The following is an 18520-nucleotide window of genomic DNA, read 5'->3' as shown; positions in this document are numbered from 1 at the left end:
CATCAAAACGTCTTTAAAACGGGAACATCTGGTTTCGTGGGGCCAGGTTCAGGGCTGTTGTCAAACCAAGTTATTGTTGAACCGACCTCTTTCTAAAAGGACGGATGAACTCTTAACCATGAGCAGAAAGAAGCTCAATATCTCCATTGGCCTGCTCACGGGCCATGTGACCCTCAGGGCCCACTTATTCAATCTCAGTTTGGCCGAGCGGAAAGACTGCCGGCTATGCGGCGAAGAAAAAGAAGACAGCATTTACATTCTGTGTTACTGTCCCGCACTTACTCTTAGGAGACACACACTTTGGGGTCATATGTTCGCTGAACCCAGTGCATTACAAAACGGGTAGGCGAGGGAGGGTAGGCGATCTATATAACCTTCTTGTAAGGGCCAAACTGGATCGCCACGTATAACTTCAGACAACCACGGGGTTACAGAAGATCTTTTAGATCTAGGTGACATCAGGGACTGATCTAGCCCCACCCGTCTTTCTTACTACTACTACTACTATATATATATATATATGTATGTATATATATATATATATATATATATAACATTTGTTTTAAATACTTCTCATTTAATATTACAGTATATTTTATATATTTTAGGATAATCCATTTTTTAATAAAACTAAGAAGGAAGAATTTGCTATATCATTACAAGCTGTTTGTGATGTAAGTCTTGTATTTAGAGATTGCGGTAATTATGCATAAAAGGAGCCTCCTCTCCGATTTGCTTTATTTTAAATATGTTATAGGGGAGATCTTCCCGAGTAATTTCGTATATATATATTTATATATATAAGGGTCGGACTCAAATAGTTTTGGAGATATAAACTGAAAAAGGATAAAAATAATAAATACAAAAATTCGCGTGGAAAGTCGCAAGTATAGATATTATAATTTTACCATGTCATATATGTTTAAGAAGAAATATATTTAATAGAATATACAGGGTGTACCAAAATTCCCGCATGTGGAATGCACAGTGTGATTGTTCGTACCAAAACAAACAACTTTTTCCTCTAGGAAAATTGCGTCTGAGCATTACTTTTTAAATGAGAGCAACTTTAAGCTAACGAATAAACGCTTTAGATTACGCTTGAATCAGGGGCGGCGCGCGCACGGCATGTGTGGCGTTTAAGCGTGTAAGCTATTTTATCATTTCATTAAAGTTTTCATGAATTATGCATTTAAATATCGCTATTTTCAATACAATTTACAAAAAAACGTCCAACGTATACAAAAAAATCTCATACGCAGAGCGAATATACAAATAGAAAGTCTACATTTCGAAAGAGTAGAAATAGAAAGTCTACATGTGCTAAACATTTAAAACATTTAATCGACCCTTTTCAGAGCCAAAAAATATTTAGAACGTAGAAGCAATAATTTTGGATCAAAATTATTCGCATGTTTGAATCAAAATTATTCTAATCTACTTATTTCACTTTCAATCGTTGCTTCGATGATATCAATTTAAAAAATCTCTTATTAATATATAAGTACGTTGTATTGAAAATAGATATCATGAATAATTCTTGTAAAACCTTTAGTAAAATAGTAAAATAGCGTACACGCTCAAACGCCACATATGCTGCGCGCACGCTGACCCTGACAAGCGTAATCTAAAGGCGCGTCCAGACTTGTGTCGTATCACCGTATCGTATCATGATCAGCCAAGTGTGGATGGGGCACCGTATCGTGTCTGCGTATCGTATCTGCGTATCAAGGTGATACGCAGATACGATACGACCATGATCCACTTGGAGTCGGTATTTCGCCGAAACATGAAAGAAATGATACGTGATACGGATACAGTCAGTGTGGACGCGTTACCACGATCTTGCCTCGATCTGATAACGTAGCATGGCTCATTTTATTCAGTCTTGTTGCTTCGTGTCTAGCGGTCACTTCATGTCTGGTCACAATGGAGTGGTCACAAGAAAAAGTGATGGAATTGATAGATTTTTATAAACAAAAAAGCATTCTTTGGAATCCAACGGATCCGCATCATTTTAATCGCTTAAAGAAAAGTGATGCATGGGAGGAAATCGCACGTGACACTGGAAGATCGGTCGAGCATTGCAAAAAAAATGGAATATCTTCTTTCTGCTTTAAGAAGAGGAAACTGAAGATAAAAAAGAGCATGGGAACGGGAAAAGGTAAGTACTTGAAAAACGCATTTTTTCGTAAAAAAATAATTTTAGAAGATAGGAATTGGTTTCGACTCTTTTCAAGACGATAACAAAATATATATAATAATAGTCTGTAATTATGTTATCAATAAATGTGAACTAAATTAATGAGAACTTAATATAAATCATTGTTTTACCTCACTGTGTAGGCGACAATTTGTAAAATATTCATTAAGGTTGTTGACAAATGTTGTTTGCTATTGATAATATTAAATGTATAATATATATTTTGAAATCTTAAAAAGGGTCTGTAAACAATGACTAAAACTTCGATGTGAATGAAATAAACTCATTCGACTGGGAAATCGACACCAATTCGTACCTTCTAATTTAAATCACTCAGTGATATCCTCTATGAACAATATTTTTAAACAATATTTTTGAAAAATATTGCAATATTAATAGAAAAATTGTATTCTGTTGGCCTCATAAATTTAATGCGACTCATGAAGAAAGTTTATAGTACTTAGCTAAGTAATACTATTTATCGCTATATTATAGTAACTTTTCATACACAAACCTATAACTAATTTGTTATCATATTTTGTTTACAGGTGCAGACGAGATTTACAGGAGTACATGGTTTGCATTTGACAGTTTAAAGTTCCTCTTGGACAAAAACACGCCCCGCCGGATTTTTAACACTGTAAGTATTTCGAAAAAAATTTAAGCTTATAGTTACTTTAAATTAAATTTAAATAATAAATTTTATAGTCTGAGTGTTCGTACAGTGGCATCCATAATAGCCTCGTGATAATTTTTTTTTTTTTTTTTTTTTGGTAACCCAGTGGAAATGCTTGATGCATACATGTCCCCGGGGGAGGAGCGAGGGTTATGCGGGACTCCCGGCAGCGCCAAGTTGTTGGCCCGCCAGTTTACCCGCTAAAACCACTGGGGTGGCCTTCCGCGCGTTGGAGGGGCAGGCGGGAACCCGGAACTGCCGTTGCATTACATCGGCATCCCCGACTGTGTCTCCCCTCCACGCTTAGGGCCCGGCAGACTTGGGTGCTACTGCCGGGCCTCCTTCCCGGGGAGGGCTTTGTTGGCCGCTCCCCGCTTTCCTTCCTCATTGTGGGCAGACGGGGCCAGCCTCGTGATAATCGTAGGCGTTTTTACGCATATTTCTCTTGCCACTCAACTCTTCGCTCATTTACGAAATAATCTGTTAGTTCCTGCCTGATTTCTTTTGCTTTCAAAGATAACTTCCTAAGGAATTTTTCTGACAGAAAGTAAAGACGTGGGAGTCTTATTCTCAAGTGCTCTCCAGCTTCCCCTGATTAGCTGAACGTTTTCTTCATAGTCGAAAGTTCCAGGAGGAGTATAGGTAGATGCTGATTAAGGTTGCCTTCTTAAAAAATTGTGAAGGCACGCAACTGTCATAACCACGAGTCCAGCCTTTTTAGGTTCCACAAGTATTGGTTTCCTGAGGACTCGAAAAACTGATGACGCTATACCGAAAACGTTTTCAACAATTCTGCGTGCTCTGCAAATCCTATAGTTGTAAATGCGTTCTTTAGAGCCTTTTGGATGAAATCCAGGGTATACTTTCATTAAATACTCAGTTAGAGCAAAAGCTTCGTCTCCTATCATAAAATACGGAATGCATTTTGTTGAGCCGTTAACTAGAGGTGTAGGTTGAGGTAGGCGTAAAGATTTTGCTTCCAATTTGTTATATAACTCTGTGTTGGCAAAAACCCCTCCGTCTGATATTCTACCTTGACAGCCTACATCGACGAACATGAAGTTGTAATTTGCGTCAACGAATCCAAAAAGAACAATGCTAAACACCTCTTTATAGGAAAAAAATTCACTGCCACTTCTTATTGGACACTGTATTATTACATGTTTTCCATCGATTGCTCCTAGTGTGTGAGGGCAATTCCACAGTTCATTAAACTGTTTCGCAACAAACAACCAATCCTCCTCTGTTTTTGGTATCTGAAAAAAGAAGAAAAGTATTGTACAAATAAATCTTAAAGGGAGTGCATTTCATCGTGATAATTTGTTCTTAATATAACATATAGTATTTATGAGAATAACAATACATATAAACAATCAGGCATACTAGTTAATGAGCGCCAGTTTACTCGGGAGTTTCCGAGTACCTTGCTGAGGTCTTGATAATTTTGTATAGTATACAAGATACAGAGTATTATCTTCTTTCATTTACTTCCATTATATTAATTGATCTAAAATAACTTAAAACATGATCATCGAATCTTAAATCGAATATAAATCGTATACAATTATTAAATAAATTTTTAACTCTGTGGTATTCCACAAAGGCTATTGCCCTAGCGATATATCGCAATAGACTGGAGCACAATTGTCAATAATAGACAAAATCAAAGATTTAATCAATGAGAGAGAGAGAGAGAGAGAACGCTCTTCATGCTGCAATTTATTAATTTTATTTTGATTTTCTTCCAGATGGAAAGTGATACAATCAATTGTGAAGGGAATGGAAAAGAAAATGAAGAAGAAAATAAAGAAACCGTTGATGATCCTAACCAGAATGTTGAGAAAAACACCGAATCAACATCAGCACTCAGTCAAACGCCAGAACCTTCTGTGATTCCTCGCAAGAGGAAGGCTACAATGGAAGATAGACGCCTCGACAAAGCTTTTGAAATTTTTAAAACAAGCAGTAAGGCTATACAAGATGATTGCCAGCACTTTGGAAACTTGGTTGCAGCCAAATTAAGGAAATTTAGTGAAGACGTGAGGACAAATCTGGAAAGTGATATTATAGGGCTGTTTGTAAAGATAAACAGAGGGTTTTACAATCTTCCATCTACATGCAATTATTTTCTACTAGAACAAATGCCAGCCACACACCAAACAAGTAATTCTGCACCTGAGACAAGTCATCTGTCTCCTCAGTGTAGTTCTTATGCTATTACACCCTTTGAGCCTATAAATGCTTCCAGCATTTCTTCTCCAGCCAGTGGCATGTCATCAGAGGACAGCTTTAACATTATCGAGCTACTGTAAATGCTTATCTATTTTATATTTTCGAAAATTAAACATTTAGTATGAATTTTATTAACAATTTCGAAAAATTTATTGAGTCAATGTTTTCACACTTAATTGCATAATTTTCAACAAATAAATTTTTGTTCAAGTCTGTACCTTAAATTTTTCGTACTGTAATTATTGAAAGATGTAAAATAAAATATTAAAAATATTTCACTTAATTTTAATTACATACCTAAATGTAGTGCTTCAGTTTATCAACAAGAGCAAAACAAACTTCGAGGCAAACGATTTCACTGATTGTTTGTTTGGAGACTTTAAACAGGTACTGTAGGCTTGCATAAGAATCGCCAGTTGCCAAAAAGCGCAAAGTTATGGCTAACCTTTCTTGCACAGGTATTGCTTTCCTATATATGGTGTCTTTTTTGGAAATCTGCTCCCCCACCAAATTTATCAGGTACTCAAATTCAGCGGGCGACATCCTTGTGAAGTTTTTGTACTGTCCACTAACAGATTGAAACTTTAAGTCACGCAATAAACTTGAGCCACTGTACACTTCGCGATTCGCAAAAACTGTTTTTATCCACCACCGTCGTGGTTTCCTCTTTTTCTTCTTCCATAAATAATGAAGAAAAATGTAGCTAGCAGCAGCTAACTGTACAGAGAGAGACATTGTCTTCACAGCAAGCAACGTGGAATTAACGATACGGACGTGCTAGGTGGAAAACTAAAATAAAGATACAGATACGGGATACGGATACGGATTGAAAACAAGGCCATGGCGTATCATCATAATCAGCATATCCGTATCATGATAAGAGGCGATCATGATACGATACGGTGATACGACACAAGTCTGGACGCGGCTTAAAGCGCTTATTTGTTAGCTTAAAGTTGCTCTCATTTAAAAAGTAATGCTCAGACGCAATTTTCCCAAAGGAAAAAGTTGTTTGGTACGAACAATCACGCTATGCATTCAACATACGGGAATTTTGGTACACCCTGTATGTATTTGTAAACTTTACTTTTTCTTGCAAAGTACATGCGGGGACACCGCATGTTCCCCCCCGCCCCTACGGGGGGCTCCACTTTCGGAAGATATATCCTAACCCAACCTGTGTCTGAAGTGTAGGAAATATCTTGATATGACATTTCGCTTTACATGGTTCATACGGTTTATATAAGTTTGTAACTTTCTATGCGAAGCCAGATATATTCCACACCAAACGGGATGGCGAGGAGGTGGGAGGAGGCCTTGGCCCTCCTCCCCTCTCAGTGTCAGTGTTCGGCACTGAAAGAAGCGGGGGAGCAATTAAGCTCCCCCAGGCCCGGTTATGGGCGGAGTCGGAGATAAAGGGGGGAGGCCGAAACTCCCCCCCGATTGGAATGCACGAGGGGGTCGTCCAAGGACGGCTCTCTAGTGCGACTCCCTCTGGACCCGGTCGCCGAGGGCGGGGGCCCAAAGTGACCAAACGGGTCCACGAGGAAGGTGGGCGGACGGTATGGTCCCGTCTCCCCACAGTAAGGAAGGATGGAGAGGGCAAAGCCCTCCCCCGGGAAGGAGACCCGGCGGTAAACCAAGACCGCCGGGTCCTGTGCGTGGAGGGGAGCTATAGCCGGGGATGCCGACGTAATGTCCACGAGTCCCCGCCTGCCCCTCCAACGCACGGAAGGCCATTCCAGAGGTTTTAGCGGGTAAACCGGACGGCCAGTGGCGCGTCCGGGAGTCCCGCATAACCCTCGTCTCTCCCCCAAGAGCGAGGGTATGCATAAAGCATTTCCTCTGGGTCAAAAAAAAAGGTATATTCCACACTTCAGACACGGGTTGGGTTAAGTTATATCTTCTGCCCGTGACGGAGTCACTGAATCCACTCTTCCTCCAAAACGTCGTGGATACCCTTTTCCCTTTAGAGGTTGAGGGGTCCACGCTCGATTGGGGTCCCGGGTTAGAGGGCCCCACGAACTTCAAGAAGAAGAGGAAATATCCAGTGACGAACTCCGGCACGCTGTCAAGAGGGTAAAATCGGGGAAAGCCCCCGGACCTGACGGCGTGCCCAGAAGAATATGGGTCCGGGCGCTGAATTTCCTGGGGGACCGTCTGAGGCATATCTACAATGAATGCCTCAGACGGGGCGCTTTCCCCCAGCAATGGAAGCAGGCCAAGTTGGTCCTGCTTCCAAAGGAGGGCAAAATCTTAGGGGTCCCGTCGGCATATAGGCCGATATGCCTGCTGGACGAAGTCGGCAAGATTTTCGAAAGAATTATCGCAAGCCGGCTCGTCCAGCACCAATCCCGGAATGGAGACCTCCACGAGGAGCAGTACGGCTTCCGTGTGGGACGCTCCACAGTTGACGCTGTAAATCGCGTCAGGTCCCTCACGGAGGCCGTTGTGATGGAGGGCGGGGTGGCGATTGCAGTGTCCTTGGACATTGCAAACGCATTCAACACCCTGCCCTGTGATGCGGTGGGGGATGCCCTTTTATACTATGGGGTCCCCCGCTACCTCATGGAAGTCATCAGACAATATTTCCAGGATAGGAGTCTGGAGTTCGTCACACAAGACGGACTCCAGAGCCGACGGGAAACCGATGCGGGGTTCCACAGGGATCGGTACTTGGCCCCTTATTGTGGAACCTCGCGTACAATCGGATACTTTGCCTTCCTCTCCCCGGCGGCTGTCACGTCGTCTGTTACGCAGACGACACATTAGTGGTGGCTGCTGGGGATAGCTGGGGGGATACGGCTGCCAAGGCGGAGATAGCGGTGGCAGTCGTGGTGCAAGGTATCACCGGTATGGGTTTAAGAGTGGCGGCCAACAAAACGGAGGCTCTCTACTTTTACGGTAGATCCTCCGGTAGGCCGCCAAGAACCCATATCCGAGTGGGAGGAAACCTTATCCTGGTAGGGGACCGATTGAAGTATCTCGGTCTCCTACTAGACGTTTGGGCATCATTTCGATGCCCTCGTCCCCAAGGTGGAGCGCATTTCAACCGCGTTGGGAAGGCTCCTGCCAAACCTTAGGGGTTCGGACGGTAGGATTCGCCGCTTATATATGACAACCGTAAATGCGGTAGCACTGTATGGGTGCCCTGTTTGGGCAGCGGATTTCGCGGCCATGCGGCGCGCCAGAGAAAAATTCTGGCGCGTCCAGCGTTGCATGGCCGCGAGAGTTATCAGGGCTTACCGCACGGTGTCACACGCGGCAGCCACGGTCCTGGCTGGATGGCCCCCCCCTGGAGTTCCTAGCAGAGATGTATGCTGAGATATATCAGCGCGAGCGGGAGCTCCGGGGGCAGGCGGGCGGACCTTTGCCAGCCAGGGCCAAGAAGATCGTCCGGGTCCACGCCCGACGGTCCATGGTTGAGAGGTGGAATGCCCACCTCTCTGACCCAAGAACAGCGGGTCAGAGGACCGTTGGAGCCGTCCGGCCCTGTCTAGTGGAATTGCTGGACAGGGCTCAGGGAGAGGTTTCCTTCAGAATGACACAGGTGCTCACCGGGCATGGATGCTTCGGTGAGTACCTGTGTCGAATAGGCAAGGAATGCACCACGGCTTGCCACCACTGCGAGGCGGCAAGAGACACGGCGCAGCACACGCTGGAAGTCCAGCGTGGAATGTGCTGCGCCGTGATCTCTGTAACGAGGTTGGTAACGACCTCTCGCTGCCGGTTCTAATAGCAAAGATGCTGAGCAGCGAGAGGTCGTGGAAGGCAGTCGCCTTTTGCAAGGCAATTATGCTTCAAAAGGAGGCGGCCGAAAGAATCCGCCGACAAGAGGCAGAAGCGGAGGAGGAAGATGCGGCAGCGAAGGATGTTGCCGTTGTCGCGGCTGCTGACGATACGGACAGCAGCGAGGAGGAGGATCTGGAGGAGGTGGAATCGAGGGATGGGGCTGGGAGAATGCTCCCCTCTCCCTCCTCGAATACTGAGGCTTAGGCCTCGTGGTACATGTAGGGGAGGGACACAGTCACAGTCACCCCCTCCACGACGGAGGGGATGACAATAAGGAGGGTGGACGGTCAGGAGACATTGTCTCATTGGCGACATGTCCGCCCTCCAGTCCCTCCCCAAACATAACAGAACGGGAAGGCGAGGAAACGAGACTTGGTCTCTCTCCTCGCAGCCGCCCTAGCGCGGCTGCGACTGAGACGTAGGCTACGGCCCCCCTAACAATGTGGGGGGAGCTACTTCTCCCACCGGGAAGCTGGTCGCCTTTTGGCGACAGGGGAGGGCGAAGCCTCCCCGGCTTGAGGGTGGCTTAGTCCTCCCCCCCCGAGTAGAGGGGGTCATTGGGGGGGTCCAACACCGCTACGGCGGTGGACTCCTTCGCCGGTGACCCCTCAGAGGGATAAGGGTGGATGGCCCGCAGCTCGCAGCGGGGCATCTGCCCGAATCTCGGAGAATGGCTCCTGGGCCGCCGCCGAATCCCAACTCCTACGGGAGCGGAGGGAGTGGCGGGGGCACGCGGGGGGCCGGGCCTCGAGCGGGAGAACTCGAGACCTGACCCAGTCTTCCGCCGTGGAGCGTGTGAGATAGCGGTGTGGTCCCGCTCTCTCACGAGTTAGGAAACTTTTGGGGGCGGACCTTCTGTCCCCTCCAGGGAAGGAGGCCCGTGCGCGACCGACGATGTCTTCCGTATGTCTGAAGTATTGCAACTGCGAGTCCCGGGGCGCCGTCCCTCCCCCTCTCGCCTAGGATGGCCACCCCAGGGGTTTTAGTGGGTACCTCCGTTAAATAGGAGAAGTCCCACATAACCCTCGCTCTCTCCTCGGAGAGTGAGGGTATCCACAAAGGAATTCCCCTGGGTTACAAAAAAAAAAAGGTTATATCTTCCGAAAGTGGAGCCCCCCGTAGGGGGGGGGGGCGGAACATGCGGCGTCCCCGCATGTACTTTGCAAGACAAAGCAAAGTTTACAAATACATATATTCTATTAAAATTATTTTTGTATTTATTATTTTTATCCTTTTTCAGCCTATATCTCCAAAACTATTTGAGTCCGACCCTTATATATATATACGAAATTACTCGGGAAGATCTCCCCTATAACATATTTAAAAATAAAACAAATCGGAGAAGGGGCCCCTTTTATGTATAATTACCGAGATTGCTTTGCGGGATTTGTAGGATCTATTCATGATAATAGAATATTTGTAAATTCTGATTTATGGATAGAAGTACAGCGTAATAAAGAAGCTTTTTCCCTAACCATGAATATATAATTGGCGATAAAAATATCCAATTTTGCCGTGGTGCATAACACCTTACATCGATCGCGGAAATCTAACAGAGGTAATATCTTTATAGTTTATTCTTATAGTCATTATACTCAAAATATATTTTATATCTGAAATATAATCATTTTATAAATTCCAAAATCATTTAACAAAAATTTATCAAAGATGAGACAAATCATAGAACGTGCGTTTGCACTATTAAAAGGTAGATTTCGTCGATTAAAATATTTAGACATGTCTATTATTGAATTAATACCTGATGTTATTCTGGCTTGTTGTATTCTACACAATATGTGCCTTAAAGGATGTGATGAGAATAACACAGATTTTATTGAAGAAGGAATAGAGCATATAGAAGTTTCAGTAAATAATGTAATCAACATCGACAACACAAGGAATGATCCAGCTTACTTAGCAAAACGTGATTATCTGTGTCACTTAATAACATAAAAGCAAAAGCTATACATATATCTATATCTATATATCTATATCTTGAATCAACAACATGTACATAATCATTTTATTATATTGTTGCACCCGGGACGACGACTTCGAGATTTATCGAAGACGTGCACTAAGAGAACGGCTGTCGCGGATCGCGTTAAATAAATTAACACTTTTCGAGAACACTCAGGAACTTTAATATGAACACAGAACACATTAATAACAGATTAACACAACGGATTATTAACACAATTATGGCTCGTAAACGAGAACGCGTCCGGACAGTTTGACGGCTGTTTTCCGACTCTCGGACTCAGCTGACTATCGTTGTTTATCAACATTCTTCTTGTCAACGGGATCCGGACAACGGCAGGGCCGTAACGACTCGGGCGCGCGCGTAACAATATGATAGCTATCAGATAACTCTGTTTCGAAATATGAAAATTATAAAATAGACATGAATTATAAAATTGTTGAAAAATAATAAATTTTAAGTATTTTTACTCCCGACTGCTGCCAACCTACGGTTGGCAAAAGACGGAGGGAGTATGCGTTTCACCGAGCTCGGATCGGTACTCACAGCTTTTCTCGATAACAATAATATAGTTCGGTGTCATCTGTTGCACATCAGTTTTTTATTAACCAAGTATGGTTTAAAACATATAATTATTATTCTTTATTCTATTAATAAAAAGCGGAAAAACAATATTATTTCGCCGATATGTTCTCTCATTGGCTGCGAGCGAAACTAACAATAAGAAGCAAAAATGATTCACCAATAAGATTCGTTCTAAGCATCCGTATAGGGAAAAATATAGTTGGAGACATCTCGAAGTAGTGGCGGCAATAATAATTGACATAACCCTACATGTCAAATTATTATTGTTGATTAATGATAATAAATTGTGAAAAATTGTAAAGTTATTAAAAAATCAGCATGGATATATCTGAAGCAAGTATTCCTAAACAGGTAAGCTTTTCTCTCTTTCTATTATTAATAATAATTATATTTACAGCAAAATCATAATAATAATATAATATAACACAAAGTCATAATAATAATATAATATAACATAATCAGAGAAAATAATCTTCTGCATAGCCATATAATTATGATTATATGATATTTCTACAATCATTCTTGGCTACGCAGCAAATATATAAACTTCTATGATTGCAGAAATACTATACAGGGTTTAGCAAAAGTGTGGAAACCCCTTAATATTTCGAAAAATACGCATTTAAAAAAAAAATGTTTCATACAAAAGTTATAGGGTTTTATGTGGCGCATTACACAGCAACATTATTATGACCTCGAATAGCGTTGTCAAGGTTATGTGAAGGTCACCTCCAACTTTTTAAATGGGACACCCTATATGCTTTTGCATATTCTTGTAGCTTATCTCGAGAGCTTTCCAAAACACTATAATTAAGTTAGTTTTCACCTTTTAAAAAAAAGGTAAAAAAAGGTGCTAAGTCCGCGTAAAAAACAGTATATGTATTTGCAAAATAGTGTATTATTAACTGTAAAAAACTATTGTAAAAAACCTGTCTCCAAAATAGTGTTATTTTAAAACTGTAAAAAACTACTGTAAAAAATCTATCTTCAAAATAGGATTATTTTAATCTACAAAATAGTTATTTTAATCTGCACAAAATAGTGTTATTTTAAACCGTAAAAAATTGTTCTACAAATTATTTTAATTTTGTGTAAAATTGTATATCCTACAAAAATAATGATATCAAAAAAATTGCGCTAAGTGAAAATAAAAACTTATAAAAATATTTTAACCAAAAAAAGTTATACAAAATAGTTGTTTTAATTTTCTACATTATATCCTAGAAAAATGATGATATCCAAAAATTACGCTAATTGAAAATAAAAACTTAAAATATTTTAACTAAAAAAAATTGTACAAAATAATTGTTTTAATTTCCTACAAATGATATTAAAAAGTTGCGCCAACTGAATAAAAATTTTCACTATAAAATATACATTTCTTTTTTATTTCCAATATTAAAAGAAAAATGATATTAAATGAATTGTAATATATCTATTATAAAAAATCGTTGAAAATATGAACAATCATATACATTGCAATAATCATATGCATATATCCTGAAAAGTTTAATTAAAAAAAAAAAAAAGGAAATGATAATACAAAATACAAAATTAAAAATTATAAAAAAAATTAAAAATTAGAAATTAATAAAAAAAAATAAAAATTTATTTAAAAATTAAAAATTAATACATATAAAAAAATTTTAGTTAAAAAACTTAGCGCTGCTACGTTGAATAATGTGCTAATGAAATTAGCAGCGCTAAGTTTTTTAACTAAAATTTTTTTATATGTATTAATTTTTAATTTTTAAATAAATTTTTATTTTTTTTTCATTAATTTCTAATTTTTAATTTTTTTAATAATTTTTAATTTTGTATTTTGTATTATCATTTCCTTTTTTTTTTTTTAATTAAACTTTTCAGGATATATGCATATGATTATTGCAATGTATATGATTGTTCATATTTTCAACGATTTTTTATAATAGATATATTACAATTCATTTAATATCATTTTTCTTTTAATATTGGAAATAAAAAAGAAATGTATATTTTATAGTGAAAATTTTTATTCAGTTGGCGCAACTTTTTAATATTATTTGTAGGAAATTAAAACAATTATTTTGTACAATTTTTTTTAGTTAAAATATTTTAAGTTTTTATTTTCAATTAGCGTAATTTTTGGATATCATCATTTTTCTAGGATATAATGTAGAAAATTAAAACAACTATTTTGTATAACTTTTTTTGGTTAAAATATTTTTATAAGTTTTTATTTTCACTTAGCGCAATTTTTTTGATATCATTATTTTTGTAGGATATACAATTTTACACAAAATTAAAATAATTTGTAGAACAATTTTTTACGGTTTAAAATAACACTATTTTGTGCAGATTAAAATAACTATTTTGTAGATTAAAATAATCCTATTTTGAAGATAGATTTTTTACAGTAGTTTTTTACAGTTTTAAAATAACACTATTTTGGAGACAGGTTTTTTACAATAGTTTTTTACAGTTCATAATACACTATTTTGCAAATACATATACTGTTTTTTACGCGGACTTAGCACCTTTTTTTACCTTTTTTTTAAAAGGGTAATTTTTTTAGGGATATCACTCTTTTTTGTACTATATGTTAAACATCTTTAAATAAATGAGCAAAGAACCCGCCACCACCCCCGTCATATTTCATTAAAATTCGACGGTCCTCTTTGCTTACTATATAGATATTCAGATCCTTCAAACTTCTTTGCTATTCTTATTGCAAAAATAACGGATAATTATAAATCAATATGTCATTAGAAATCTACATTTATTATTCACAATTAATACTTATAAATCCATTAATGAATAATCGTTGCTTTGCTTATCTAATTCATCATTGAATATATAAATGGAACAGAGAAAAAGTGAGTTATTTAATTCTATTTTTAATAGTAAGGAAAATAAAGACAAATTATCAAGAGACACGGTAGTGTTGGCAACTTACCTAAATATTTTTTCACAGTTCATAAATAATGCAGAATATGAAGCAGTCTTCACGAAATTATTGTTGATACATTACAACATTCTTTTATATGGGACTGATCGAAAGGGTTTTCTATCATTTTTATACAAATATTTTATAACTTATATTATACATTTACAGTTCCAGAAACGAAAAAGAACCAGCAACAATTAATGATAATGAAACTCACAAAAGGTAAGCAATGATTATTAATAATATCTATAAAGATATTTTATAATATAATTTATTATTTTATATATTTTATTTCAATCTTTTATTATAATCTTCTATTTATATATGTTTCACGCATGATACTGTTTAACTTTTATTTAAATGTCTTATTATAATTCATATATGTATTATACATACAAATACATATAATTACTCATCGCAATAACTAATGATTGTTATAATACATATATATTACTATATGTTGCATGCGCAATACAAATGCATTATAATAAAAAATTAAAATAGACCATTAAAATTAAAACTAACCATTAGTTGTTGCGATACGTAACTATATGTACTTCTGCGTATAACACATATATATGTATTACAATAAAAGATTAAAATAAAGGTTAACCAAGTATTGTGTGTGCAACTCATATGCATTACAATAAGGATTAAAATAATAAAATATATAAAATAATAAAATATTATAAAATTTTTTATAGAAATGATAGATAACAATCTATTATTTCATTATAAAAATGTTTTATACTCTATTTTAATATTTTATTATCTTAATCTTTTATTATAATGCATATGTATTGCACACACAATACTTGGTTAATTTTTATTTTAACACTTTATTGTAATACATATTGTAATACATATATATAATAAAAATATAGAAATATATAATAAAAATAGATGACAAAGAATTAATTTTTATTTTAATCTTTTATTGTAATACATAATATAAAAATATTTTATATTGTACAATATATTTTATACATTTCTATTTTCAGATCTAACGAAAAGGAAAATGAAGAAAATCCTAAAAAGTAAGTGTAACACATTATATTATTAATACATATGCGTAAGAAATGATAGATAACAAGGGAATAAAAATTTATTTTACTATTTTTATTGTAATTCACTTATTGTAATTACTTATTTTTTATTGTAATTCATATTTGTGTTGCACACACAATACATATATGCATTACAATAAAAGATTAAAATGAAGATTAATCATTTATTATCTATCATTTCTACTATCATTTCTAAACATATTTTATAATATGTATTTTATATGTTTCCATTCTTTCAGAACCTACAATATGGAAGAAATGGAGCCAGAAATTGAATTGTCGTCCTTTTTACGTGTTGAGGCTGAAGCGGCTTTAAAAGAAAATATAATACTTAAAAAAAAAATACAAAAATTAATGGAAACACAAAAATTAATGGAAACACAAAAAGAATCGCCTCCACCAACGATGGCATCACTACCACCGCCACTGCCGCCGTCAACGTCGTCACCGCTGCCATCGCCGTCAGCGTCGTCACCGCTGTCACCGATAACGACAGCGGGGCAAGTAAGAGGTAAATAATTTTGAATTATATAATTGGCACGTTAATTATAAAGGAATCAGCTAAATGAATCAGCTATGTTAAAAGTTAATAAATCTATTACATTTTCAGATTTATGAATTTAACATTGCCCAAAGTATTTTTAGCCTTCTATAGAATTAAAATTTGTATTTTCATGAATTTTTGTGTCGTATAAATTATATTTTACAAAAGAAATTTTTAATTCACAAATAATTATTTTTATATTTTAAAAGGCTAAAAGTATTTTGCGTAATGTTAAATTCATGAATCTGAATGTACATATATTAAAATTAGATTTATTAACTTTCAATATAGTTAATCCGTGCAGTTCTTCTTTAAATATTATATTCAAATAAAATAACATTAAAATATTTCTTTTATTGTAGAACAACCGCGTGCACGATGGGCTAGAGCGGGACGGTCGAGAGGACGAGGCCGAGGCCGAAGTTCCAATCCAAGAACCTCAGCCCGTTATAGAAATAATATTTTTAATTTTTATTAATATTTAAATGTGTATGCGTGTGCGTGCGTGTGTGTGTGTGTGTGTGTGTGTGTGTGTGTGTGTGTGTGTGTGTGTGCGCGCGCGCGCGTGTGTGTATCATCATACATAGAATATTTTTTATAAATGTGTCTTTTTGTTTTTTCTTTCTATGCTTTGCACAAACTACTTTTTATTTTTCAGTTCCTTTTGCAAAGCATAAGCTATTTTTAATTTTGAAAATTTAAATATTCTACGTTATGATGATATAAAAATATGTTTGTATATGTGTACATGCGTGTGCGTGTGTGTATGTAATATCATCAGAGCATAGAGTATTTATTTTTTCTTTCTATGCTTTTGCATAAACTACTTTTCATTTTTTTCATTTTTAATTTTCTTTCGCAAAGCATAAGTTATTTTTAATTTTGAAATTTTGAATTTCAATACTCTATGTTATGATGATATAAAAATATGTGTGTGTGTGTGTGTGTACATCATCATAACATAGAATATTTTTTTTTATAAATGTGTTTTTTCGTTTTTTCTTTCTATGCTTTGCATAAACTACTTTTTATTTTTAATTTTCTTTTGCAAAGCATAAGCTACTTTTAATTTTGAAATTTTGAATTTCAATATTCTATGTTATAATGATTATATCAACTGCAATAAAATGAGCATTATATTTTTTCAATGCCATTGCTAGAGCTGTGATGACTATACCAGAACCACTACCTATTTCTAAACAAATCACAGGTTTCATCGCATGCAGAATGTCTAAATCTTCTTCCAAAGTATCTATTAAAAGATACGAATCCTCAGAAGGATCATAAACTGTCTTGAGTTCTTCATCTGATAAATTAACTACTGGAGTTTCCATAATTTATGGTGAAAATTGTAAGAAATTTCTTTTATAAAACTTGCAAAGTAATCAATGTTAAGTAATAACAATCCGCTGCTTCAGCTCTATTTGACATATCCTATAACAAAGAGAATAGTTATGCATAAAAAATAATACTCTTCGCAACTTTTGTACGCAACTTGTAGTACATGATAGAAGCACAATTTTTTATAACATTCCAATAATTATATATGAAAATTGAAAATGATTTTCAAAATGCTCAAGAATTCTTGTAAAATAGGTAACAATAAGATATATATGTTGCTTGTGTAAGTAAATCGCAATTTTTTATCGTTACAATTCGATGAATAAACATATATTTTGCAATAAATAGTACGTACTGTGAAAAAAATATAAGAATAATAAATATACGTAAATTTGCAAGAAGAAACGCGAAAAATAAATGTTACTATTATTGCATGCGCACTGAACAGAAAACTTGACGTCACCTTGTGGCGCGAATTCTCTCGTCCAGTTGATCCACCGTAGGTTTCAAGAGACTCATAAGACCTTCCGTTAATGCATCCCGCGTCGGATTTTCGCAAAAGTCATCTATCTTGTCGTCGATAGATGTATTGTCACTCGCTGTGTCCACGTCCATGTTATAGCTGTAGTGAAGTAGACACTACCGTGTCTCTTGATATATATATATATATATATATATATATATATATATATATATATATATAATCTGAAATAATAATATAGATACAATCTAATCTAAATATATAAATGTTATATGTATATTATTATTTTATATAATTACCTGAAGTGACACACTTAACCTTTTACAACATATTTATAAGCACCGTTAACGCCACAGAGCGCTACTAACGCTGCGTCGCGTGAATCACTGCTAGCGCATTCTTGTGGCAGACGTTGGAAACGTATTTCTGTATATTCTTTGTTACATTAAGAGGAGTTGACGATGACTATGACGACGTTTCTTAATCGAAATTTTCACATTTCAGACTTTGCATCATGATATCTCCGTTTACAGAGCACGTAGCGCAAAAATAAAAACACTTTTATTATTTAATTTAAACCCAAGCTATCGATTAATTCTACTAAGAACTCGATCCGTTGAGCGGTTATATGAGAAATAAAAATATCGAGTTATACTCTCAATCCGACTCGCGTAATAATACACGAAGTGCAT

General features: G+C 36.7%; 2 protein-coding genes and 1 long non-coding RNA gene across 4 annotated transcripts; 2 read left to right on the top strand and 1 right to left on the bottom strand.

Moving 5' to 3' along the window:
- The first annotated feature begins 1730 nt into the window (after positions 1-1730).
- LOC145974854 (uncharacterized) lies at positions 1731-5232 on the top strand. The gene is made up of 3 exons (XM_083104914.1): positions 1731-2164; positions 2752-2843; positions 4628-5232. The coding sequence occupies exons 1-3, from the start codon at positions 1930-1932 to the stop codon at positions 5189-5191; spliced, it is 891 nt and encodes a 296-aa protein (XP_082961040.1). The 5' UTR covers positions 1731-1929; the 3' UTR covers positions 5192-5232.
- Positions 5233-14324: 9092 nt separating this feature from the next.
- On the top strand, positions 14325-15813 carry LOC145974770 (uncharacterized). The gene is made up of 3 exons (XR_014439789.1): positions 14325-14617; positions 15397-15432; positions 15702-15813. It is a non-coding gene; the product is annotated as an uncharacterized LOC145974770 (long non-coding RNA).
- Positions 15310-18248, bottom strand: LOC145974769 (SNAPIN protein homolog). 2 transcript variants are annotated; one of them, XM_083104782.1, is made up of 3 exons: positions 18128-18248; positions 17811-17997; positions 15310-17440 (listed from the first exon to the last, which is right to left on the bottom strand). In XM_083104782.1, exons 2-3 carry the CDS (start codon positions 17960-17962, stop codon positions 17398-17400), a joined length of 195 nt encoding a protein of 64 aa, XP_082960908.1. In that variant the 5' UTR covers positions 17963-17997; positions 18128-18248; the 3' UTR covers positions 15310-17397. The 2 variants fall into 2 exon arrangements, with proteins under 2 accessions (XP_082960908.1, XP_082960907.1); XM_083104781.1 differs by having other exon boundaries at positions 17811-18052; positions 18128-18247.
- Between the last annotated feature and the right edge of the window lie 272 nt (positions 18249-18520).

The sequence above is a fragment of the Camponotus vicinus genome, unplaced genomic scaffold (genome assembly GCF_025532165.1).
Source record: "Camponotus vicinus isolate PSW18456_S1 unplaced genomic scaffold, iyCamVici1.0 SCAF_7, whole genome shotgun sequence".
Lineage (NCBI taxonomy): Eukaryota > Metazoa > Arthropoda > Insecta > Hymenoptera > Formicidae > Camponotus > Camponotus vicinus.
Note: the sequence above shows the minus strand (reverse complement) of the source record. Positions and strands in the feature narration are given on the sequence as shown.